This window comes from Cheilinus undulatus, linkage group 4 (assembly GCF_018320785.1).
Source record: "Cheilinus undulatus linkage group 4, ASM1832078v1, whole genome shotgun sequence".
Lineage (NCBI taxonomy): Eukaryota > Metazoa > Chordata > Actinopteri > Labriformes > Labridae > Cheilinus > Cheilinus undulatus.
Window position 1 is genome coordinate 52,979,721 of NC_054868.1, and position 18,845 is coordinate 52,998,565.

Genomic DNA, 18,845 nt, shown 5'->3' on the forward strand with positions numbered 1-18,845 from the left:
CAACATCCCCCATTGTTGTCTTTTCTATGGAGGGTATCCTGTCACAGACATGGGGAAACGATAGGGCTAGGAAGTTGTCGACTTTACTGCATATGTAAATACGAAGCAACAGAAGGTGACTATGCTAGTTCCTCAATAAGTGTTAAACCTGGAACCCATGACTTAATCAGAAGGTCCTTTTGTATTTTAAATTGTGATGTCCAGACTGCCTGGAAACAAAGCCCTGTGCTGGTGTGGATTCCTCCCAGATGGAGGGGTGTCAAGCATACCTTGGGGGGGGTGTTTCCTCAAGCATAAATGTTCTCTCCCCAGGTTCTGGGTCTTTTGCTGCATACTGACCGCTCGTGTGTGTGCTGATTGACCTTTCTTGCAAGAAATAAAAGCTTTATCTGTCAGCAGAAGTCTATATTTCATTTGTTCACCAGCAGTAGAGAAAAATTTCAACAACAACTGATGTATTCACCTTTACAGAAACCTAAAAAAGGATTTTGGTAATTACCAAAGCTGCTCATTTAAGGCAGCTGTGGCATAAACCTTACATCAGGTGGTGGTTTAACAAATTTGTTAAGCACTGTATACTTTGTTTAATTTTATATTTATCTTTACTCACATATTTCTTTTGTACTGGATTTTTTTTTGCTTAGAGTTCATAAACACTCAAAGTGTCATTATTGTCAACATTTCTCATCTAGTGGGCTGCAAAGTTATTTTTAATGGGTCACAGATGAGTCCCTGGGGAAAAAGTACATGGCAAAAGTCAATGATGTGCTTCTATTTTGAAGGATTTGTCTCAGCCCAAGTTCAAACTGCCCCATTTTACATTTAAAATATTTGGCTGTGATAGGAAAACTAAAGAAATTTGGGTTGTTGTTCAGCGGTGGTGAGCTCTGATGCTAGACCAGCTCAGAACCAATGAAGATCAGCAAGTTCTATTTAAATGTCAATGCATGCCATTTTCTTCCAGAGTATCTGGTGTCCAAGAACCATTACAGGGATTTATGGAAACCTTGGAAACACCTGAGGAAGAAACTGACATGCATCACAAACATAAGATTTAAGTTCCATCAGTATGGTCTCTCCATCACACAGTACTTTTAATGGGTAATTTTATCCTGATTTTTGAGCATGGTTTTATTTTGATATTTTACCACATCTTGGTTACTTCCTCCATAGCATTACTGTAAGGTAGGGAGTGCTGACAGACAGCACCCACCCACGCCTGAGAAGGTGTTTGTTGAGGAGAGAAACGAGAGCTGACAGCAGTAAACGGGACCAAGAGAACAAGAACAGATAGTACCTGGATGTTATAATTATCAATTAGTTCTATTGGTAGACTTTTACAGTGTAATTTAAGCTGGATTTTTAGTTGCTTAAATGTTTTTAACCTGATTTTATGAAGACTTTTATTTGGAGTTTTTTTTTTTTTTTAATCTGAATCCATCGCTGCTCCAAATTGAAAACATTCTTTGTAAATTATTACCTGGTTTCACCTGAAATTAACATGTCCTCCTAAGTTTTAATGGTTATGCTCAAAGCTTGATTTTAAAGCACATTCAGCAATATTTCTGGAGTGAAATTATCCAGTTCCAACATCCTCTCTCTCTCACCTCTATCTCCTCTGCAGGTTCACTCAGTTCAGTCTTCATATTTTTCTCCTTCCTGAAGTTAAAATAAAAATCCAGACTTAATCATACTCAAACAGAAACTAGAACAAGTCAGAGGAAGAAAAACGGAAAGAGGAGGGAGAACTGATGACTTTTCATTGTTTTACCTGATCCACAGAACCAAGGGAAGAAGAGGAATCAACAACAGAAGCAGCAGAGTCATCCTGATGATACTTGCTATGAATGCTGAGTTCACTGGAACTAAAGACAGATAAGGGCCGTTAGGTACTACCACAGCAGAGTGGTCCAAACTTTTTTTCACTTAGTGCAAAAAACATGAGGATGACTGAACCACTTTGATATCCTTCACTTTGAGTGAGTTAAAGTTTGTAAACCCAGTTTAATGTAGGTCAAGACAAGCTCAGACTGTGAGACAGAGCACAACGAAGAGCAAATGGAACCATTTGTGCTGCTATTTGCTGCCAAAATGTATTTGTCTTTATTCATCCGAGCATTATGAATTAAAAAACAGCAAAGAGAGAAAAAACTATAACTTGTCCTGTTCACCTGGAACCCCTCATACAGGTCTACATTCCCTTTGGCCCCTTTACGCTCGGCCAGTGAAAGGCACCTGGTACTTCCATCACATCAGGCTCCAAGATCACTAGCTCAACTTTTCTACTCTGTCGTCTGCAGATGGAGGAATGAATCACCCAGCTCCATTCAATCTGCAGAGTCCTTTTCTACTTTCAAGAGCAAATAAAGGACCCAGCTCTTTAGAGAACACTATGAATTTAGCTGGTCTTCTCTGTTGTCTCCAGTGGTGGAATGAGTCTCCTAAATACAGTTGGCTTGCACTGCCCCACTCTACTTCTGACAATTTTAGGCCTAGATCTTTGTGAACATATATATATAGGTGCAATATGTGCTGGTTAAGACAGTTAATTGGTGATGATGTAAGGTCTCATGTTGATGACTTGTTTGCATTGCCTCTAGCACTACAGGGCAGCACATGTATCCAGTCACACTTGAAGCACTGTGTCCCTTACTGAAGTTTATTCCTACTGTCTAGATCTTTGCTTGTGTTGTACTTACCCTCAGATGTATGTCGCTTTGGACAACAACATCTGCTAAATGACATTGCAATACTGTAGATAGATAGCTTACCTGACACAACAGTCAGAGTGAAGGTGGAGTTGTGGCATCCTCTTGTGTTCTGGGCCTCACAGTAATAATTCCCACTGTGATTAAAGTGAAATTCAGTGATGGTGAAGATCTGTCCTGAAGCTAGAGGTGAGTCTTCATTCTCCTTGTACCAGGTGTAATTAGCTGCTGGGTTAGCATCACTGCTACAGGTCAGATTCAATGAACTACCCTTCACTATCTCAGCAGAGGGACTCACTGATACAGAGGGAAGTTTTGGAGCATCTGAAGCAAAGCAATCATAGATAAATATTAATTTAGAATTGGGAAGGTTTTTTCTACCAGATTGTAATAAAGAGTGTAACTTACACTGGACATCTATATAAAGGATTGAGGATTTTTTCTGCCCATGTTTATTCCATGCCTGGCATTGGTAGATCCCTTCATCCTCTGATCTGATGGAGGGAAAATTGTAATTTTGCCACGTTCCTCTTGGTAGTTTCTGGTTCTCCTTGTACCAGGTGTAATTAGCTGCTGGGTTAGCATCACTGCTACAGGTCAGATTCACTGAAGCTCCCTCCACTATCTCAGCAGAGGGACTCACTGATACAGTGGGAAGTTTTGGAGCATCTGAAGCAAAGCAATCATAGATAAATATTAATTTAGAATTGGGAAGGTTTTTTCTACCAGATTGTAATAAAGAGTGTAACTTACACTGGACATCTATAAAAAGGATTGAGGATTTTTTCTGCCCATGTTTATTCCAAGCCTGGCAGTGGTAGATCCCTTCATCCTCTGATCTGATGGAGGGAAAATTGTAATTTTGCCACGTTCCTCTTGGTAGTTTCTGGTTCTCCTTGTACCAGGTGTAATTAGCTGCTGGGTTAGCATCAATGCTACAGGTCAGATTCACTGAAGCTCCCTCCACTATCTCAGCAGAGGGACTCACTGATACAGAGGGAAGCCTTGGCGCATCTGGAAGAGAAAGATATGCTTCTTAATGCCATGTAATACAGTGCCCTGTCCCATGCTGTCTAAGTTTCAGGATCCTTTACACATTGTTTTTGTTCTTATTCAGTTTTATCTCATCTGTTCAGCGGACATTCTCCAAGAATTTTTGTGGCTTTTTAGTATGTATTTTAGCAAATTCCAGTCTGGATTTTTAATGATTTGCTTTCAACAGTGGAGTCGTCCTCTGTCAACTTCCCTTAAAGGGATACTTCAACATTTTGGCAAATTCGCCCATTGCTATTATTCCTATAGTCTTAGTACTATGTTTGCTTCCTTTAGTTGTCTGTGCAAGCTGTTTCTAGATCTGGGGGGACCGTTAAACCAGCTGCACTGCGAACACTATGTTAGCAAACGGAATTAATGCTTTCCCTCATATAACTCATCAAATACACTATACAACAACTCCAAAACGCTCTCATGGACAAGTTGTGACCTGTACATTCACCACGCTATGAAATAATCACGTTACGAGATGGAGGTGTTTTAAAGTTAAATGCAAAGCTGGAACTACACTCCAGACATGGCTGCTGCACTGTGTCACTCCGCCCAGTGGTTTACTCAAGAAATAGTTCCGAGTATTTGCATCACTTGTCATAATGTTACATAATTATATGTTATTATTTCATAGCGTGGTCAATGTACAGGTCACAACTTGTCCATGAGAGCGTTTTGGAGTTGTTGGATTGTGTATTCGATGAGTTATATGAGGGAAAGCATTAATTCCGTCTGCTAACATAGTGTTTGCGGTGCAGCTGGTTTAATGGTCCCCCCAGATCTAGAAACAGCTTGCACTGACAACTAAAGGAAGCAAACATATTACTAAGACTATAGGAATTATGGCAATGGTTGAATTTGTCCACTGTGGCTCAAACAGCGACGGATGGTGCGCTCTGACACTGATGTACCTTGACCTTGGAGTTCACCTCTAATCTCGTCAGAGGTTGTTCTGGGCTCTTTGGTTACCATTCCTATTATTCGTCTCTTCGGTTTGTTATCAATCTTCCTCTTGAGGCTACGTCCAGGGAGTTTGGTTACAGTCCCGTGGACTCGAAACATCTGAGTAATATGTGCAGCTATAGATTATTGCCTTTACCTTTAACATGCTTGTCTATAATCTTCTTTCTAATTTTCCTGAGACAACTGTCTCCTTAGCTTTCTGTGGTCCATGTTCAGTGTGGTACACACCATGATACCAAACAGCACAGTGACTACTTTTCAAACTTTAAATAGGCAGACTGACTGATTACAAATTCAAAGACACCTGTGATGCTAATTACAGGACACATCTTAGTTCAATAGGTCACTATGGTCACATCATTTTACATCTTTTGTAGAGAAATGATCAGTTTGCCCAGGCCAATTTCTAAATTTGTTTTTTAAACAAACTAATGAAACTGCTCCTGTTGAACCACGATTCAAAAAGAAATGTCTAATTTCGCTGGTTAATTTTAAGTGAAGTTTTGTTTATTAATATTTCCGTCAGCTTCAAGTTATTTCAGTGACAGTTGTGGGTTCTTCTTCTTTGATGGAAGGGTACCAACTATTTTGTCTAAGAAGGACCAACAGAGAATTAACAAACCTGGTGTATCTCACCTGTTATTTTGTGCATCAGAGATAGGCTGTCACTAAGTATAGTAATGAATAGGGGATGAGGACAGGCTTATGTTTTTGTCTTTCCTCAGAGTAATATTATGTGTGGTTTGGATATATTTGCTGTGTTGTGCTTACACTGGACATCTATGAATACAGATGATGAGTTGATTCGTCCATACTGATTCTCAGAGGTGCAGTAGTAGGTCCCTGTGTCTTCAGGACTGATGGTGGTGAAAAGATAAAGCCCCTGTAGTCCCTGAGGTGCTCTGCGGTTCTCCTTATACCAGGTGTAGTTAGCTGCTGGGTTAGCATCGCTGCTACAATTCAGAGTTACTGAACTACCCTCCTCTATCTCAGCAGAGGGATTCACTGACACAGAGGGAAGCCTTGGAGCATCTGGAGGAGAAGAGGATGGTTTTGTAAAAAGAGATATATTATGGTACTATGTGCCATAAATTGTAGCACCTTTAAACACCAGTTTTTGCTATTTTCCTCTACAGTAAAGAAAAAGCTGAATGAGACGTGTTTATTATCCCATTTTAACATGTATCATGTTCTGTTGTATTGTGAGGGCTGACTGTCTTCCAGTTGACAGCCCTACTGTCACAAAGCATTGGAATGTAATGACCTAGGAATGAGGACGGGCTTATTTGTTTGTCTTTCTTAGGAATAATGTTGTTTGGTTTGGATATGTTTCACAACACTAAACACGTTACATTGTTTAACAGACTTGCAGCTATACTACAGTGAGCCTTATTTCCCACTGATAGCACTGTAGGATATCCTTTGATGCCTTATTTCTGATGTCAGATGAGGATTTGATCCTTCCATACTGATTCTCAGATGTGCAGTAGTATGTTCCTGTGTCCTCAGGGCTACTTTTACCAGTGTGTCCTAACAGCATGCAATATGAGCAAGTTAGCATTGATGACAGGATGAGCTTGATCCCCTTGTTTCCCTGTGATGTGACCAGCCAATTCTCTTTTCCTGTTTGTCGCTGTTGTTGTCATGGATGAAGGGGTGGGGGGGTGGTAAAGGTTATTTCTTTATAATCATCTTATTGATTCAATCCATTTACTAAAACTGAAAAATAACAAGTGAACTCACATTTCACAGTTAAGAGAACGAGCTCTGATGTCCTTCTCCCCAGCTCATTCTCAGCTAAACAGTCATACAGTCCAGAGTCAGAGGGCTGGATGGAGCTGAGGGAAAGCTGTGGTCCTGGTCTGAAGAACTGAGGGTCTCCATCTCCATTTGTCCTGTACCAGGTGTATTTAGCTGCTGGGTTAGCATCACTGCTACAGGTCAGAGTCACTGAACTGCCCTCCACTGTCTCAGCAGATGGGCTGACTGATACAGAGGGAAGCTTTGGAGCATCTGGAAGAGAAGAACATGTTATTTAATGCCATATGGGTATGTAAAAAAAGGATTAATCCTCTAATTACCCACGCCGATGAAATCGGCAGGGTTATGTAAAGGGTTCCTTATCTTTGTTGTTTCTTTGTTTGTATGTGTACAAGATAATCTGAGAACGGAAAGTCAGATCTTCCCCAAACTTTCAGGGAATATTGGAATGGTGACTGGGAAGAATCAGTTAGATTTTGGTGATGATCCATGCACCCGTTCGGTTTTACTCAGACTTCGAAATTTTGAACACCATAGTAATCAATGGGAGCGTAAGTTCCTCGGTGACACTGCTTAGGTGTGGGTCTGCCGCCTCAGACGGCCATTCTAGTTAAAGTTGTGATGACTGCTAAGATACAAGATTTACAGTCCCCTGGAAAGGTTTCCCAAAAGCTCAGAATCTTTTCTTTTCACCTTTAAAGTCACATGTATATAACCTACATGTGACATGGAGTTTGTAGATTTAAAGTGAACTTGTCTGTGCAGAAACACTGTAACTATGGCTGAACTGAGAGGGTCATCGTATGATTTAAAGCCTTTTGAATAGAAAATACCAAAATGTGTTTGATAAATATAATAATAAGATTAAAAACATTTAATTCAGAGCCTGATTTTTGCTCCATTTTATTTATTAGTGTTCCCTGTGTAAAGGATAGTGTAAATCTTAAATTTGTTTAATAACATTATTTATTTATATCAGTAATTATAATATCTGCTATCTAAATAATAACCAAAACCTAGCATTTAAACCCCAACATTTGGTAAATGGTGTTCAGCTTCTGCTGGTGATGAGATCAAGACATCTCTAATTCACTGCTGCTCTTTAGCCTCTACTTGTGCCAGTGTGTCCTAATAATAGACTGTAGAAAGAATTGACAAACCCGTGTGACGTCAGTCGCCTGCTTACAATAGGCGGAGTAAAACAGCTTTTGAACCCCATTCATGGAGGCTTCCATATTGAAATTGCAGTCTCAACCGAACTTTGGATCAACATAACCACCCGCCCACTAAGCGTGACTTCCTGTCACCCTGCTAGCTAGCATTCGGTTGACAGGAACGGAGCCTCTACCTGCTGAGCCATCTGTCAATCAAATGAGACGCGCAATCATCGTGAAGTGAGGTTTATCCTAAATATAATCCAAATGATCGTGGTACAGAAAAATTCACAGTGGGAGCACAATAAGACACTAGCTGATGAAACACGTCTGGTGTTTTGAACCAGGCTGTAAACCAGTTTCTTTTTTGTGTCAAAACCCGCTGTTTAACATGTGTGCAGATGGAACTTCTGGTTTTCCTGCAGCCAGCCTCAAGTGGACAGTCGCGATATAGCTTTTTTTTTGCACTTCCACATTGGCTTAATTTTTAGGACCGGAGGTTGGCGCTTGGTCCTAATGGAATACATTAGCAAGTTAGCATTGGTGACAAAATGAGCTTCACTGTTCCCATTTACAGCAGTCCGCAAGAAAAACAACATGATGTTACCCACCAGTTGAAATCTGACATCCTCTTTCAACTATCCTGTCTAATGGCAGGTTGATATTTAATAAAAGGAGAATTAAGAAAACCTCTTTACACATGTCTATTGAAGCAATTTGCACTGAAAAAAAACAAACACACTCACATTTCACAGTTATGGAATCGAGCTCTGATGTCCTTCTCCCCAGCTCGTTCTCAGCTGAACAATAATACTGTCCAGAGTCAGAGGGCTGGATGGAGCCGAAGGAGAGCTGTGGTCCTGTTCTGAACAACTGAGAATCTCCACCTCCATTTGTCCTGTACCAGGTGTAACTAGCTGCTGGGTTAGCATCACTGCTACAGTTCAGAATTACTGAACTGCCCTCTGTTGTCTCAGCAGAGGGATTCACTGACACAGAGGGAAGCCTGGGAGCATCTGGAAGAGAAGAAAATGATATTTATTTCTGTATGGATGTGTTTAAAAGGATTACTCTTTTGATTTAAGATGTAATAACTGCTAAAATATTAGATATAGATGTATAAGGAAAAGATAATTAGATTCTGTTTCTCATGAAAGTAAAATCTTGACACGCATCAAGCTGCCTTCTGATAAAGAGTGTGTTTTGTCTGGCTGGTTGAGGCTGTCAGAGGGAACCTGGGATATGGTGTTCAGCTTCTTTTGGAGGCAATTTTTAAAGGAACTCTTTTTCTGCTGCTGCTCTTTAGCCTCTACTTGTACCAGTGTGTTCATAAAGCAGGTAACATTAGCAAGTTAGCATTGATGACAGGATGAGATTGATTCCCATGTTTCCATGTACAACAGTCTACAAGGAAAACAGCGTGATGTGACCCACCATTTCAACCTGATACCCTATTTCTATTTTCCTGTCTGTCTCTCTTGTTGACATGGATGAAGGAAGGCCACGGGATAATTCATTTTAATAATCGATTCAAGTAAATTACTAAAACCAGTGGGGAAAAAAACCAATCAAACTCACATTTCACAGATATGGAAACGAGCTCTGATGTCCTTCTCCCCAGCTCATTCTCAGCTGAACAGTCATACAGTCCAGAGTCAGAGGGCTGGATGGAGCTGAGGGAAAGCTGTGGTCCTGGTCTGAAGAACTGAGGGTCTCCATCTCCATTTGTCCTGTACCAGGTGTATTTAGCTGCTGGGTTAGCATCACTGCTACAGGTCAGAGTCACTGAACTGCCCTCCACTGTCTCAGCAGATGGGCTGACTGATACAGAGGGAAGCTTTGGAGCATCTGGAAGAGAAGAACATGTTATTTAATGCCATATGGGTATGTAAAAAAAGGATTAATCCTCTAATTACCCACGCCGATGAAATCGGCAGGGTTATGTAAAGGGTTCCTTATCTTTGTTGTTTCTTTGTTTGTATGTGTACAAGATAATCTGAGAACGGAAAGTCAGATCTTCCCCAAACTTTCAGGGAATATTGGAATGGTGACTGGGAAGAATCAGTTAGATTTTGGTGATGATCCATGCACCCGTTCGGTTTTACTCAGACTTCGAAATTTTGAACACCATAGTAATCAATGGGAGCGTAAGTTCCTCGGTGACACTGCTTAGGTGTGGGTCTGCCGCCTCAGACGGCCATTCTAGTTAAAGTTGTGATGACTGCTAAGATACAAGATTTACAGTCCCCTGGAAAGGTTTCCCCAAAAGCTCAGAATCTTTTCTTTTCACCTTTAAAGTCACATGTATATAACCTACATGTGACATGGAGTTTGTAGATTTAAAGTGAACTTGTCTGTGCAGAAACACTGTAACTATGGCTGAACTGAGAGGGTCATCGTATGATTTAAAGCCTTTTGAATAGAAAATACCAAAATGTGTTTGATAAATATAATAATAAGATTAAAAACATTTAATTCAGAGCCTGATTTTTGCTCCATTTTATTTATTAGTGTTCCCTGTGTAAAGGATAGTGTAAATCTTAAATTTGTTTAATAACATTATTTATTTATATCAGTAATTATAATATCTGCTATCTAAATAATAACCAAAACCTAGCATTTAAACCCCAACATTTGGTAAATGGTGTTCAGCTTCTGCTGGTGATGAGATCAAGACATCTCTAATTCACTGCTGCTCTTTAGCCTCTACTTGTGCCAGTGTGTCCTAATAATAGACTGTAGAAAGAATTGGACAAACCCCGTGTGACGTCAGTCGTCTGCTTACAATAGGCGGAGTAAAACAGCTTTTGAACCCCATTCATGGAGGCTTCCATATTGAAATTGCAGTCTCAACCGAACTTTGGATCAACATAACCACCCGCCCACTAAGCGTGACTTCCTGTCACCCTGCTAGCTAGCATTCCGGTTGACAGGAACGGAGCCTCTACCTGCTGAGCCATCTGTCAATCAAATGAGACGCGGCAATCATCGTGAAGTGAGGTTTATCCTAAATATAATCCAAATGATCGTGGTACAGAAAAATTCACAGTGGGAGCACAATAAGACACTAGCTGATGAAACACGTCTGGTGTTTTGAACCAGGCTGTAAACCAGTTTCTTTTTTGTGTCAAAACCCGCTGTTTAACATGTGTGCAGATGGAACTTCTGGTTTTCCTGCAGCCAGCCTCAAGTGGACAGTCGCGATATAGCTTTTTTTTTGCACTTCCACATTGGCTTAATTTTTAGGACCGGAGGTTGGCGCTTGGTCCTAATGGAATACATTAGCAAGTTAGCATTGGTGACAAAATGAGCTTCACTGTTCCCATTTACAGCAGTCCGCAAGAAAAACAACATGATGTTACCCACCAGTTGAAATCTGACATCCTCTTTCAACTATCCTGTCTGATGGCAGGTTGATATTTAATAAAAGGAGAATTAAGAAAACCTCTTTACACATGTCTATTGAAGCAATTTGCACTGAAAAAAAACAAACACACTCACATTTCACAGTTATGGAATCGAGCTCTGATGTCCTTCTCCCCAGCTCGTTCTCAGCTGAACAATAATACTGTCCAGAGTCAGAGGGCTGGATGGAGCTGAAATTAAGCTGTGGTCCTGCTCTGAAGAACTGAGAATCTCCACCTCCATTTGTCCTGTACCAGGTGTAACTAGCTGCTGGGTTAGCATCACTGCTACAGTTCAGAATTACTGAACTGCCCTCTGTTGTCTCAGCAGAGGGATTCACTGACACAGAGGGAAGCCTGGGAGCATCTGGAAGAGAAGAAAATGATATTTATTTCTGTATGGATGTGTTTAAAAGGATTACTCTTTTGATTTAAGATGTAATAACTGCTAAAATATTAGATATAGATGTATAAGGAAAAGATAATTAGATTCTGTTTCTCATGAAAGTAAAATCTTGACACGCATCAAGCTGCCTTCTGATAAAGAGTGTGTTTTGTCTGGCTGGTTGAGGCTGTCAGAGGGAACCTGGGATATGGTGTTCAGCTTCTTTTGGAGGCAATTTTTAAAGGAACTCTTTTTCTGCTGCTGCTCTTTAGCCTCTACTTGTACCAGTGTGTTCATAAAGCAGGTAACATTAGCAAGTTAGCATTGATGACAGGATGAGATTGATTCCCATGTTTCCATGTACAACAGTCTACAAGGAAAACAGCGTGATGTGACCCACCATTTCAACCTGATACCCTATTTCTATTTTCCTGTCTGTCTCTCTTGTTGACATGGATGAAGGAAGGCCACGGGATAATTCATTTTAATAATCGATTCAAGTAAATTACTAAAACCAGTGGGGAAAAAAACCAATCAAACTCACATTTCACAGATATGGAAACGAGCTCTGATGTCCTTCTCCCCAGCTCATTCTCAGCTGAACAGTCATACAGTCCAGAGTCAGAGGGCTGGATGGAGCTGAGGGAAAGCTGTGGTCCTGGTCTGAAGAACTGAGGGTCTCCATCTCCATTTGTCCTGTACCAGGTGTAATTAGCTGCTGGGTTAGCATCACTGCTACAGTTCAGGTTTACTAAACTGCCCTCTGTGATGTTCTCAGAGGGACTCACTGATACAGAGGGAAGCCTTGGAGCATCTGAGGAAAAGAAATTGTTATTTAATTCAATTTCCATGTGTTAAAAACAATAAATCTTTCGATTAAAGTTACAACGACTGCTAAAATATTAGGTATAAAGGTATAACGAAAAGACAATTCAATTCTGTTTCTCATGAAAGTATACACTTGTCATGTCTCCATCTAGCTTCCTTCTGCTGAACTTTGCTTTGTCTCGCTGGTTCATGATACAAGAGGGAAACTGGGATATGTTGTTCAGCTTCTGTTAGTGGCAAGAACCAAAAGATCTCTTTTTCTGCTGCTGCTCTTTAGCCTCTAGTTGTTCCAGTGTGTCCAAACAGCATGCAACCTGAGCAAGTAAGCACTGATGACAAGATGTGCTAGTTTCCTCTGTTTCCATTTACAACAGCCATCAAGCAAAGCAGCATGATGGGACCCATCATTTCACCCTGACACCCTCTTTCATTTTTCCTGTCTGTTGCTGTTGTTTCCATGGATGAAGGAGTGTCAAGTGATACATAAACTGATTTAAGCAATTTGTTAAAATTAAAACAAACAAACAAACAAAAAACAATCAAACTCACATTTCACAGTTATGGAAATGAGTTCTGATGTCCTTCTCCCCAGCTCGTTCTCAGCTGAACAATAATACTGTCCAGAGTCAGAGGGCTGGATGGAGCTGAAATTAAGCTGTGGTCCTGCTCTGAAGAACTGAGAATCTCCACCTCCATTTGTCCTGTACCAGGTGTAATTAGCTGCTGGGTTAGCATCACTGCTACAGTTCAGAATTACTGAACTGCCCTCCACTGTCTCAGCAGAGGGACTCACTGACACAGAGGGAAGCCTGGGAGCATCTGGAAGAGAAGAAAATGATATTTATTTCTGTATGGATGTGTTTAAAAGGATTACTCTTTTGATTTAAGATGTAATAACTGCTAAAATATTAGATAAAGATAAATAAGGAAAAGATAACTAGATTCTGTTTCTAATGAAAGTAAAATCTTGACACGCATCAAGCTGCCTTCTGATGAAGTGTGTGTTTTGTCCGGCTGGTTGAGGCTGTCAGAGGGAACCTGGGATATGGTGTTCAGCTTCTTTTGGAGGCAATGTTTAAAGGAACTCTTTTCTTCTGCTGCTCTTTAGCCTCTACTTGTACCAGTGTGTTCATAAAGCAGGTAACATAAGCAAGTTAGCATTGATGACAGGATGAGATTGATTCCCATGTTTCCATTTACAACAGTCTCCAAGCAAGACAGTGTGATGTGACCCAACATTTCCAACCTGATACCCTATTTCTGTTGTCCGCTCTGTAATTTTTGTTGACATGCATGAAGGAAGGCCAGGGGATAATTCATTTTATTCAAGCAAATCACTAAAACTAAAAAAAAAAAAAACAATCAAGCTCACATTTCACAGTTATGGAAACTTGCTCTGACGTCCTTCTCCCCAGCTCAAATTCAACTGAGCAGTGATACAGTCCAGAGTCAGAGGGCTGGATGGAGCTGAAGGAGAGCTGTGGTCCTGTTCTGAACAACTGAGGGTCTCCAACTCCATATTTCTTGTACCATTTGTAATTAGCTGCTTGGTCAGCATCACTGTGACAATTCAGAGTCACTGAACTGCCTTCCTTGATTTTACCAGAGGGACTCACTGATACAGAGGGAAGCCTTGGAGCATCTGGAGGAGAAGAACATGTTATTTAATGCCACATGGATATGTTAAAAAAAGACTGATCCTCTAATTAAAGTTGCAGTGACGGCTAAGATATAAGATTTACAATTCTCTGGAAAAGTTTCCTCAAAAGCCCAGAATCTTTTTAATGGCCCAGAATCTTTTCTGCTCAGTGTTATGATCAAAATTTATAAGGAGTCCTTTACAATATACAAATGGGCATGAAAATTTCATTCTTGTAGGCAAGTTGAATAAAAGCAACAGTTTTACTTTACTTCCAAGTGTTTCGACTAGAGTATAATAACTTAAACAATTGAATTAGATATCAGTTTCTGCATGTATGAAAGTGTATATATGCTTTTTTTCCATGAAAACTGCCAATTGTAAACTTGAACACTAATTCCATAATGCAGTCATGTTGTTTAAATCTAAAAAATGAAATTTCAACTCTGTTTTAATGTTACAATGATGACTTTTAAGTGACTTATAAAGTCTGTTGTGTTAAAACTGGAGGACGTCTGTCCACTCTTCAGGATCTTTGCAGGGCAAATTTTCCAGACACTGTCATGTTATCCTCCCTGTAAATACTGAATAACTCCACCGTGTTGTTAGTCTCTTAGCACTGAGGCTGCTTCTTCATCTTCACTGGTGCTTAATAGCGGACCACGTACTGCGGCATCACCTATTGTTTCGGAATGTGTAGTCTTGTGAGAAAGAAAACGAACGCCTTTATTATCACTGGATTTTGTCTGTTAATATTTTATTATTGGGATAACAATAATATGTGAAATATATGCAATAGCGGCCGATAATTTATCGGTACCGATGATTATTGTGCATCCCTACAGAAAATTGAATGAGCTAACTGATTATATCAACCATCCACCTAGGAGACCTCACAGAATAACCCTGGGTTCTTTGGCACCTGCTTAATCCAGCCACTGGATATCTGTGTAGCGAAGCGTTATTGGTCTGAGTTTATAGCTAAAAGCTAAGTTACATTTACCCTGTCCTGTTCGAAGTCGACCATCTTTAAAGTCACATGTAGAAACCACATGACTCAACTATTTTAAGGCCATCAGCCACCCTGTTTCTCTCCCTCTGACACCTTCAGCACATTTTGCTTTGCTTGTAAAAAGTTTGTTGTAGTTTTTAGCTCTAACGGTTATTTGTTGAATCAAGTGACACGCCCCATGACGTGAAGCTGTCAGGCCGGCATTTTGTTTGTCCGCCAAAATTGCGCTGCTTTAAACTACTTTTTTCGAGTTTTAAGGCACTTTTATCATAAACTTTTTCAGTACTGGACACTTACACACTCACACACACAAAAGCCTACCTCTCTAACAGGATAAAGACTTGAGTCATTGGAGTACACAATCCCAAACTACCCGTGTTACAAACTGAACACCCCACACAACGAAGGGTGCCAACCATGACTTCAAAATCCAAGATGGCGAAAAGCACTTGGATACCATCCTTTTCAGCCCGGCACAAGCCACTTCACATGCTGAAGTGCAGGACGACACTGCTCCCTACCCGGCCACAGCGGCGTCCTCCCCGGCTGTCTTAATACCTCCAGTCGCGGTAGCCTTCTTGCCTGCTACCAATGCTTTGACTGCTGCTGCTGCTGACTCCGCTGACTCCTCTGCCACAGCCGCCTCCTTCTCTGCTCCTACCCGGGCTGCTTCCCAGGAGCCCAAGCCCTGGACCGTGGCTGGCGCCAGAGAACGCAGAACGGTCACTCTGGAAAACTGTTTTGACATATTCAGGGCTCTAATTTGGTGGTGCAGCGCAGGGTGGCCCAGGGTGGCGGAGCATGGCGCACCCCGCGCAGTGGTAACTTCATCTGGTGCACCACCGTGCGCAGCCAATTTGGCAATTTGGTAGACCGAGCTGCGCCGAGATGGGTGTGGCAGCGCACCAGGGGGAGGTGTCGACAGATTCAGCTCGGCTCAGTGACAATTTCGTGCCAAAACACTACGCGGAAGGTGTGCTAAAAGCCCGCCAGCTCCAACCTGGTCTGTTATCATTACACCAGGCAAAGCGCTCGGTGTAGTGGTAATTTGGCTGACAGGTGCCCAGTGCGCACACGTCACCAAAACCTCACTGGGCAAACTTGATTGACAATATTAGTAACTTCCTCCTAGGCAGTTTTTGCATCATCAGCCTGTGGAGGTCTGTTAGCATTACCATATATTCTGGTACTGCGAGCTTGGGCCTCCCGGACCAGCACATCAGTTTCCTCCTGGGAGAAGTTTGACTGCCTGGAGCTGCTGCTGCTGTCTTCGTCCATGGTGGTGGCGAGGTGAAATTGGCACTGCGCCTTGCCCACAGCGCATTTAAAGGCAAGGAAAGATGTTCATTTGATTGGTGAAGATTACACTCGGCTGTGTTAAACCCACTCACGCCTTCTCTCCTACCACTTTGCGACTTGCGTCGGTGGGAGGGACGGAGGCATGGGTGCGCCGGATGCCCTGGACACACCCCATTGGCGCGGCGCAGGGCAGGTTCGCAGCACCTGCACCTGGTCTACGAAAATAGAGCCCTGAGTGTAAATGAACTCCCTTCACTGGAAAATCTCATGGGGAGTCATCTGACCGTGGCGACTGTTCATTGACTCCTGCGCCCACACCGAGCTTCCCCGGATGCTCTGCTTGCCTCCACCACACAAAGCCAAAGCTGAACTTTACTCCGGTTCCTCGGTGGTCCGCTGCTACAGCAAGCCATCCTCTCAGACCTGCTCCTCCTCGGGGATCAGAACCAGCACCACCGAAGACACCCCCGACCACTCTCGTTATCGGCGATTCGATGATGAGGCACGTCAGAAACAGATTGGCTGTGACATATTGCTTCCCTGGCACCATGGTTGTGGATATCCTGGACAAGATCCCTGGTTTACTGGCGTTGGCTGTTTTAGCTGCATCCTTAGCCTCCATTCCTGGCTCCAGTCTGCATGGTCAGTCTGAAACACTACTTTTGTGGGACACTTTGATTTATTTTGGAACCGCCCCTCATTTTATACGAAAGATGGTATCCACACTAGCAGACTAGGTGCACGTACTTTAACTCATAACATATTTTACACAGTTGTTAATACCCCACAGGGTTGACTATCCACTGCTACACGGCCAGACAGTAAACAAAGCCTGACACAGGTCATCTCCGCTCACCAGGTGCAAGCTGCCTTTTCCATGACTCCACTGTCAGACACAAACTCACTCTCTCCCTCTTGTGGCTCTCACTGTCAGCAAGCAGCCCCCCCAACCCTATATTGCCACTGTGCCCCCAACCATCTAACTTTGACATACCTGTTGTATTAAGCAACAGAGCAATAAAACACAGCTCTGCAGCCCGCAGGATGTGTAATTTAATTCCTGTACAAACCACCCCGCCCAGTGACCAAAATATCCCTGTGAAACTTGCTCTCCTAAATGTAAGGTCCCTTTCTAGCAAAACCTTCATCTTGAATGATTTTATTTCCTCAAACAGTTTAGATTTTTATTTCTAACTGAGACCTGGCTGTTACCTGGTGACAATTGCCAGATGCTTGAGCTATGTCCTACTAATTACAGCTATTTTAGTTCACCCAGAGTCAGTGGTTGGGCTGGTGGTCTAGCTGTTGTTTTTAAAAAATCCTTTAACTGCTGTCTCATTTCTACTGATAAATTATCTAGTTTTGAGGCCTCAATGTTTAAAATCTGCAGCACTGAACCCATCATCTGCCTAATTATCTACCACCCGCCCAGACCCAATCCTAGATTTGCACATGAACTTTCTGAACTTTTATCCTTTGTTGTTATAAATTTTGACAAAGCCATTATTGCTGGTGATTTTAATATTCATATTGATGACCCCTCTAATTGTTTTGCAACTGAGTTCCTAAAAATCACAGACTCATTTAATCTAGTACAGCATGTATCTGGCCCAACTCACAACAGAGGCCACACCTTAGATTTAGTTTTCACGTTGGGTTTGGACATCAACTCATTTGCCTTAGAAAACGTTTTTATCTCTGACCATTTATGTGTCATTTTTAGCACTGTATTCTATACAGCACCAAAACACCTCAGTAGTACCCTGTCTTCTTGTGTCCTCAATGAGCATAGTGCTACCAAGTTTTGTTCTAGTTTTGCACTTGGTCTACTAAATCAAACTCAACCTAAAACAACGCAACTCAACGAACTGCTTGACAATTTCAACAACCTCTACCAAACCTCCTTGGATGCTATTGCCCCGATTAAATATAGATCAAAAGTACTCACCAAATCATCACCTTGGATGAACAATAACCTACAAGGATTAAAAGACTTTGCAGAAGAGCAGAGAGGAAGTGGAAGAAGACAAAATTACATGTTCACTATCTATACATGAAAGAACTTCTGATTTCCTTTAACGATCAAATGAAAGATGCAAGAACCAAATACTTCTCTAACCTGACTACAAACAACCAGAACAATCCACGATACCTATTTAACACCATTAATAGACTTATCAACCCTTCCCCCCCAGCCCTCCAGGCTTCCTCAAATACTGACTGTGAAATGTTTTTATCCTTTTTTCAGCAAAAAATCAACATCCGTTCTAATATTATTCCGCTGACAGCAACACCTCATTCCTATGATTATCCTGTCCACTATGATTTATTTAGTCACTTTCAACCACTTTCTCTCCCTAACCTTATAAATACTGTGTCCCACATGCATTCCACCTTCAGCCCTCTGGACGTTTTACCCACCTCACTCCTGAAAGAGGTTATTGGCACTATTGGCCCCAGCCTTTTAGATATCCTCAACTGCTCCCTCACTTCTGGTTATGTCCACCATTACTTTAAACAAGCAAGTATCCACCCCTTACTAAAAAAGCCCAACCTGGATAAGTCACTTCCACAGAATTACAGGCCCATTTCTAAACTCCCATTAATATCAAAAGTCCTTGAAAAAGTGGTTCTTAATCAATTGTCAT

General features: G+C 41.6%; 1 protein-coding gene across 2 annotated transcripts in view; it reads right to left on the reverse strand.

Annotated features, from left to right (window-relative positions):
- Positions 1–18,845, reverse strand: part of LOC121508184 (B-cell receptor CD22-like) — a 45,398-nt gene that overhangs the window by 2,309 nt on the left and 24,244 nt on the right. The window contains exons 8-20 of one of the 2 annotated variants that reach the window (XM_041784820.1): positions 13,620–13,889; positions 12,797–13,066; positions 11,964–12,233; positions 11,132–11,401; positions 9,209–9,478; positions 8,377–8,646; positions 6,459–6,728; positions 5,487–5,747; positions 3,462–3,722; positions 3,117–3,377; positions 2,772–3,032; positions 1,772–1,865; positions 1,608–1,659 (exon numbers count right to left, since the gene is read on the reverse strand). In XM_041784820.1, the coding sequence (XP_041640754.1) occupies positions 1,608–1,659; positions 1,772–1,865; positions 2,772–3,032; positions 3,117–3,377; positions 3,462–3,722; positions 5,487–5,747; positions 6,459–6,728; positions 8,377–8,646; positions 9,209–9,478; positions 11,132–11,401; positions 11,964–12,233; positions 12,797–13,066; positions 13,620–13,889 (3,080 nt within the window). The remainder of the gene's footprint in view (positions 1–1,607; positions 1,660–1,771; positions 1,866–2,771; positions 3,033–3,116; positions 3,378–3,461; positions 3,723–5,486; positions 5,748–6,458; positions 6,729–8,376; positions 8,647–9,208; positions 9,479–11,131; positions 11,402–11,963; positions 12,234–12,796; positions 13,067–13,619; positions 13,890–18,845) is intronic. The other variant, XM_041784821.1, reaches the window with a different exon arrangement.